This window comes from Photinus pyralis, unplaced genomic scaffold (assembly GCF_008802855.1).
Source record: "Photinus pyralis isolate 1611_PpyrPB1 unplaced genomic scaffold, Ppyr1.3 Ppyr1.4_LG8, whole genome shotgun sequence".
NCBI classification, from domain to species: domain Eukaryota; kingdom Metazoa; phylum Arthropoda; class Insecta; order Coleoptera; family Lampyridae; genus Photinus; species Photinus pyralis.
This window is the reverse complement of record NW_022170819.1, coordinates 30245845-30253993: the sequence shown is the minus strand read 5'-3', so window position 1 is coordinate 30253993 and position 8149 is coordinate 30245845. Positions and strand designations below refer to the sequence as shown.

The 8149-nt window shown below is 36.1% G+C and overlaps 1 protein-coding gene across 1 annotated transcript; it reads right to left on the bottom strand.

Annotated features, from left to right (window-relative positions):
• Positions 1-5496: 5496 nt before the first annotated feature.
• LOC116178229 lies at positions 5497-7402 on the bottom strand. The gene is made up of 3 exons (XM_031497675.1): positions 7155-7402; positions 6958-7106; positions 5497-6909 (listed from the first exon to the last, which is right to left on the bottom strand). Exons 1-3 carry the CDS (start codon positions 7365-7367, stop codon positions 6204-6206), a joined length of 1068 nt encoding a protein of 355 aa, XP_031353535.1. The 5' UTR covers positions 7368-7402; the 3' UTR covers positions 5497-6203.
• Between the last annotated feature and the right edge of the window lie 747 nt (positions 7403-8149).

Here is an 8149-nt window from a genome sequence, read left to right as displayed (position 1 = left end):
GATCGAAATCGGTCAGAATCTCTCCCTCGTTTAGCCTTTAGTGAGATATTTGAAGCATTCTCACTTATAAACCGAGATAATGTTAGAATACACAGGGCTGTCATTTTGGAAAAAAAGAGCCAAATAAGCGTATTCATGTAACTCGGTAGAAGTTGAGTGTCAGATTTACCTTAGCTTGGATATTCGTTTTACATCCCCTAACCGAATGACACACATACTCCCTTTACAGGTTGAGACAGACGTTTTGCAGTGTACGCCGACTTTCACTCGATGGGGGTAATAACCTAAACTTGCCATTACATTTTCCCTCTTCTGCAATGCTCTGTTTTCTTTTCAAAATTAAGAATTGCATTTTATTGGGCTTTGTGGTATGTGAACAATCGGGCATTTTGGTGCAAAGCGAGTAAATTACAGAGAACAACAAAGTATTTTCTATTTATATAGAGCTTTCGAATAATTAACTGTTCCGAAGCTTTAATTGAAAAATGTTGATGAAATTACAACTTTTTGTTCCAATTTGTCGCAAAAAAAAGTGTTCAACGTGTACTTCAACACGTTTCTACTTGAATGATTTTCATTTTCATTACTTGGTAGTTAGTGTATACAAAATAGGGCTCGCTGATATATGAATTATATTTCATTTGCAAGTACTATAATAGATTCATTTATATTTACATAAAGGAAACGCGAAGACTTGTTTCGTTTTAATTGCTGTGCGGTTGCTATTCCCCTTTAGAGCTTTCTTTTTATGGTTTTATAATAAAAAAACGGAATTTTCTTTTTATACTTCAAACAACAATCTCAATCACGTTTCGTTTTATATGCACGGAGGACTTTTATTATTCGACTTGGAAGTAAAAATAATGCATAACAAGTTTGAGGTTGTCGTTCTTTGGCGAATAAAAGGTTATACAGGATTCAGTTCCGGCATCTCCGTTTTAGTTCTTTCAGAGCAGGGGGTCGTTGTCTTAGATTTTTGAGGAAACATTTATATCTCATCCCAGAAGTTTTACTTTTACTCTTTATCCACAGTTAAATTGGGATAAATTGTATGCAAATATTGAGGACTTTGTCAGTTATTTGGAATAATCAGCAGTTTGTAATGGTCGTAAAGTGCAAATAAGTAACTACTTAACCCTCAGGTTGTACGCTAACTTCACACTAGAAGAACTAGGAAATAAAGTCACCCCGGCAACGTTTAAACATTGCCACTACAAAACTAAACAGATGTCGCTTAAATTTGAAATCGAAAAATGGCACGTGATCAAATATTAAAGACAGGGCCCCCTTACGTTAGTTGTAAACAACGCCCTGACCCGCAGTACAGTACGGGAGGAACATAAAATAAAACACTGAAATCGTGAAAAGTTAAATAATTATTGCTAATATTATGAAGACTGTGAAAGCCCAGAAATTTGGATGATGTACAGGGTGTAAATCTAAAAGTGGCGATTAACATGGGAAATTACTTTTTCTTTGCGCAAACGTTTCCTAATTATTTTACGCAAAAATACTTCAAATAAAAGTTACAGAGATATAAATTCTGCATATAAATCATGTAGCCAACACGCTATAGAACGCAAATAAACAATGGTCGCTAAACTTAAAATAGAAACCATGAATTTCTCTCCAAATCTACAGTGTATAAAGTGACAAAATTAATTACTAAAGCTCACGAATTTAGTAGATTGCCTCATGAAAACAATCCAGCAATGTATTTCGTTAAGGACCCATTAACAGGGATGTAAATTCTATTAATCGAAATTCCGTTGTTTTCAAATTTAAGGGTAGCTTTGATTTCTTCATTGTTATAAAAAATTAGGAGTAGGTAAGAAAGAAACGTAGCCACGAACTAAAAAGTTTCACAAAAAGAGAGAAAATTGTAAGCGAAGTGGATTGTGGATTGAGATTTGTTTTATTCATCAATATATTTGTTATATATGTTTTATTTTTATTATATATATATTTACATATGCTCACTTACAGTCTATATCTATTTATTTATTTTATTAATCTCAAACCAACCAAGTATTAAGGAAATTCTCTTCCTCGGCTGTTTGCTATTGGTGTAATAAGCCCGGAGGCCATGTTCTGTGCAGTCTTCAGGTGATCTTCAGGCCATTGTGGAATGTTTGGTTGCTACCATGGACCGTTTGCAGTTACTGTTGTTGTTTTGGGTTGGAATCTTTGGATGATGATCGATGACGGTTTCGCACATCCTGCTCAGAGTTGGAAACAGTATCTGCTTAGGGGTTTTAGTACAGTTTTATGAAGTAATATATTGTTTTTCAGTGAGAATTTTGATTTTTTGCTTAGGATCCATTTCATTTGTGGTTGTGGTTATATTTAATTTTTTTCTTTTGGACTGGATGTGTTTTAACGTAATCATTAGTGTAGCATAGAATCCAATCGGAGGCGCTTAGTGGGGGTCATTGATTATGTACAGTCATTGGCAAAAGTAATGATCGCCATCCTGCAGCATACGCAACCAACATTTGAATATATTGTGCAACCTAGAAATGCGAACCAACAAATTAAGGTATCTCCTCCTTGAAGACACCTACAGAGCCCGATGGGACAGCCATGTAATTTGTATTATTAAAATGGGTAAATACGTACTTTAATTAAATTGAATTATTTCGAAGCATTGTATGTGCATGTCTATACAGGGCGGTTAGAAAATAATGGAACGAGGCACTTGTGCTGAAACGATTCGAGGTATTGATTTCAAGTTTGGAGGACTTCAATGAGACATTGCATGTTTCGGATTGAAAAAGAAACTTCTTCATTTCCCAATTTTGAGGGCAGCCGCCATCTTGAATTTTTTTTTGACAACGTGGGTCATGTGGCATATCATTGTAATTCGTCTTGATTTCTCGACCTTTCTTTGTTTTCGAAAATAAAAAAAAAATAAATTTAAAGGAACAAAGGCTCTCCTACCAAAATGGTTCAAAGTATTGATTTGCAGTCTGGAGGATTTTAAAGAAACATTGTTACGCATATTTCGGAATGAAAAATAAATTTAAATTACCCATGTTATCATTTAAAAAAAAATCAATGTGGCGAGCGCCCTCAAAATTCGGGTCATAAAGAAATTTCTTTTTCATTTCCAACCATGCATGCATAGGGGGATATTAGCTTTGAAGAAATCTAAGAAGTATATTACCAACAGTATACGTCAGTATAATTAAAAATCGATCAAAAGTAACTATAGCCATTATTAAACAAGCCCTAGCTATTTCTTGCTCGTTGGTTTTTTGTCAATGTTACCAAATTATTAATTTTTATCCGGTCACAGGACACCTCTTACAAAAATTGAAAAGCACACAAAATACTATAGAATAGACAAATAAAGTTCCATTTGAAAAAAAATAGTTATGGCACTTTAAAATGAAACTTTACTATTTTTTGTGAACATCCTGTATCACTAAATTCTACTTCCTCAGTACCAAAGTGTTGCCTTTTATTCAGATTCCCATTATTGATCAAATGTATTTCTTAACTTTAAAATCAAAGTCTATCACGCGATCATATAGCGAGCAATCAAAATTTATTTTATTGTTCAAACAGAAAGTACCCTTTTACAATAAATTATTAACTTTGGTTAATAAAATAGCGCTATCCGTACATAAATGAAGTTAGAAGCCGTGTAAAAACCTAAATTAACATAAAATAAAATTAAAGCAAGTAGTTATTGAAGTAAATTTTTAACCTAAACGAACTCAAGCTCAGCAATAAAAGAAAATAATTAATGCTCACGTCCATAAATTAGGACCTTGCTCTAATTTAACGAATTTAATATTAAATGATACAAAAATAAAAAAGGTACTTCTTAAATAAATGCAATAGGTACTTAACTTTTTTTTTTAATGAAAAAAACCTTGACTGTGGCTAACCTTGTAGTTGCTTTCGACGCCTATCGTTCCAATTATTTTTTGAGGCTGAAGTGAAGATCTGACGGATTACCAAGATGCTGGCTGCTAATTAGTTAAGAATGAAGACTGACTATCAAGATGCTGACTACTAATTGCTTTAGGGTGAAGACGGAGCTGGTACGTATTTAATTTCGTTTATCTTCTTTGTATTAATCAGGGTATTAATTAATTCCTTTCAGGGTTCCAAAATCCAGTAAAAAAACTAAAATGTTTTGACTTAGATAATTATGTATTTTTTGATTAAACTTACGGTACTAAAGACCTTTTTTTTTCCAAATCAATCGGTATGAATTCAATTTTTGTAACGTAACGAATTTTGAAAACATGTACTATCCGCTCAAGGCGTACGATTACAAGTGCATGTCCGATTTTGATAATAAATTTTGGTAATATTTTAAACATCTAAATTTAGCCAGCCTAATACATGCAGTGACATCTAACAGTGAACGTCATAACGTTACAAGTCGCTTACGATTTATCAAATTGGCGGTGGCTTATAGCATAGACCAGGTCTATGCTTATAGAGAATTATTCGGAAAAAAATTAATAATTTGGCAACATTTGCAAAAAAACAAATAATGAATAGGTTTCCAGGCAGAGGTTAAAAAATGACATCATATCAGCTAAAAATATACAAGGTGTTCCATTACAAAGTATTGACACCGTGGGACACCCTGTACATTCAAAAATAATTTCTGTAGATGCGCAATCATCTATAGTTGACATTTTCACAAAAGGTTGATATTTTTCCCAAGTAAGGAAGGCTAGGAAAGACCGACGCACTTTTGCAGGACCTTGTATAGTCTGTTTAGAGAGTCTTTCAAAAACCTCGCTCGTGATGAGTAGCAGACTAATGGGTCTACTCTCGTGGTGGCTTTTCATGATTATTTTCGGATATTTCCAGACTGTAGGGAGGTATACTTGCCAAAAAATGAGGAATTAAACTCAACAAATTTAAGTTTCACGTAAAAAAAGAGAAAAGAACAATTTTTTTCATTCGGTTACAAAAAAAATCATTTCATATAGGGCTAGCCGGAGGTCACTATAAAATTCTTGTTAAAAAATTCAAGTTCAGTTAATAAATTCAAGAATTTCATTCCAAAGAAGGAAGGTTGAAGCGAGGTAACTTTTTCAGGTTGGGTGGTACCCCAATAAATTTATTCCTGTGTTTTATTTTGTTTCAGCTCTTAGCCAAAGTGGCGTTGCAAGGAATTGTGTTTGAAGTTAAATCAAACATAAAAGATTTGTAAAGTTTTATATTGTACCAGAACAAACTCTTGAATGATACCTCCCAACAGCTGCGTGACTAATTGCATCACCAAAATGTGATGGGCGATGGGGTCGTCACATCCCGACGCCGGATCTGGGTTATTATCGTTGTAGCATAACTCCTTGTACCCGAAAACGTAGATTCCCGAATTCCCCCGTGATTTTTATTTCGCTATATTTGTGTACCTATAAACCACAAATGATCATTATCATTTTTGTATCTTCATGCGAAGCTATGTGGACGTCTAAGAAGTTCCGTATTGAGGAGGGGAAGTGAGTATCAGAAAAATTGTTTGAAGCGTGAGGATTATGTTTTATTTATTTTTCAAATAACATTTTAAGCTCTACAACTAATTCCCTTCTACTTTCTACATGCGATATTGATATGAATTACCCTTATTGTGTATTTAGATATTATAAATCCCCAGTTGCGATGAGCAACCGTTCACAATTCTCAAGAATTGTTTTTAATTTGAAGTCCCACGGACTTTATTTACCCCATTTTCTTTAATTAAGATATGATTCTTAAAAAATCATAAAATGCGAATAACTAATGAAACAATACAAAGCTATATAATAATTAACTAACTACAAGATGCCCCAACTAAAATCTACACCCCTGCTACATTATTTTCCGGAAAATTAACAAAGACATGTCAAATTTGCGTTGAAAGTGGCTCAAATTTAATTTCAATGGCACACAAAGGGCGTGATTTCCCTCGCGGCTTGGATTCAAGAGAAACTGGAAGTCTAGCATAGCTTCAAATCGAAAAGGTGGAAATAGTAGCCTTCGATACCCAGTGCATACACGCCTTTTTACAATGAAGGATACCAAATCGAATTTAGATCTGACGGGAGCTTTTGAAGGCGCTGGCAACTTAATTGGATCAGATTCATCCCTCTTCAATACAAATTTGACACGTTCGAGTATGTGTAAATTTTCTGGAAACTAGTTGACCTATGAAGCAAAAAAAGACGTATTGTAAAATAACGTATTTGTTAAAAGGAATTTGCAAGCAAATTGTTGATAACATCGCTGAAACTGTAATCAAATCCTGAGAAGGCGTGCTCAGTGTTCGAGGCATTTTGTTCTGTTTGATTGAAATATTTTTCGACCTCCTCGGCATTGAGACCGCCATCCCTGAAAAATCGTGTCGAATCATCGTACGTGGAATTAGAGGCCGCGGTGGTGGTCGAGGGGTTGACGCCGAAGCCCGTTTCCAAAAATAGTTTCGAATCGTTTTGGACAGCGGTGTTTCTTATTTCGGCCTTCTTGGTTCTCGGCTTGGGCTCGAATTGAACGTTCTCCTCGTGAACGGGAGCACAGCGACGATGGGTTTCGGCGTAGGCTTGTGCGACCTTTCTTGGAACCTTGCTACGTTTGCGTGCGTTTTCGTCTGCGCCGCCTTTTTCGAACCAGAAACGCATTTCGTTGTACACGTGAAGACGGAAAGGATTTCTGCGTCGGCTTGGCGCGTACGAGTTGTCAACGCCGGTTGTGGGTCCGTAGGGTACGATGGACATCGACGGAAGCATGCTTAACACGAGAGTGTTCCTGAAATGGGTATGGAATTGCGAATCGATCGTATCACGGTAAGTGCTCAACGTTGGCAAGTACTTTCCGTAGAATATGTGCGCGAGAGGATGAGGTGAGAAGTTCACCGGTCTACCGTCGTGTGGATAGAATTCTGGCGAAAAGAGGTATCTGAAATCATAACGGTAATCATCCTCGGGCTAGATTTTGTTCGCGAACCTTAGCTCGGCGTTAATAAGATAGCGGTTCGGTACTTGAAGAGCGCCGGGCACATTTTGCTTTTGGAACTCTTCCACCATCATTCGAAGCGAGACATCGTAAGACCTCAAGATGTCACTAGCAACCGGCACTACCTTAACGTTAAAATCCTGCGAACCAGAATTATTAGAAAATCGACGCATCGAAGTGGAACTTACCACCGGGATATATTTTCCGGTTACGTTTGCCGAAAGAGGTGTCAGTCGAATCTCTGGACTGGTCTCGAGGTTAAGCCAGTGAGTCGCATTCGATTTGTGGGTACAATGCAGTCCGAAACGCCGACAGACGCATAGAGGGGTTCGGTTGGATGATGAATAGTAGACCCAGTAACCCGTGTTGATTACGTAGGCGGTGGGCATTACAGCGTTCATTATCTCCAATATCTAAAACAGACAAGAGATTTAGAGTACAAGCACAAAGGTGCAAAAATTGAGTTTTCTTCCTCCCTCCTTCCAACAAGGGAAATTCCAAGCACCTGTATTGTCCTAAAAATGACTGCTACTCATATCATCAGAACCACTAAAGAAGAGTCTGATTCTAATATCAGTCAATATCCCTATGATTCTCATCTATACCATTGTATTCCATGTTGTGATGATACTCAAAAGGATCTTATTCCTTTTTCTGTACAAAAATAAAATTACCCATTTTTGAAATAATTAAAGAAACAAATATTCCATTCAAGATGCCGCACGGTTTATTTAATTGTAATTGAATAATACTTATTATGACCGTTAAGAGAGGGTTGAAGATTAGTACAGGGTGTTACTTCAATTTTGAAATATTATAGTTTTTTATAAGTAGGTAAGGTACTTAAAGTGGAACTTGCCATAGGTGTGCGTGGTTTTCTTTTGAGATTAATATGCAGGCTGTTTAGATAATATGGAATTTTCCACAGGTGTATGTAGTATTTTATATTTTAACAACTTGCAAGGAGTTTACTTTTAAATTTCAGGTACGATCATTGTTATCGGCTTGTGCGATGAGGCTGTTACATAACAATCTTAGTAGGGAATCCAATCCCGCAGCAAAATCTCAATCCCGGTATTTGCGGGATTGTTAGATGTTAATCCCGCGGGATCCCGGTATATGCGGGATCTCGCAAAACTTTAAATAAATTGGTAAATAAGCAATTCTGTGCGGTTAACTTCTG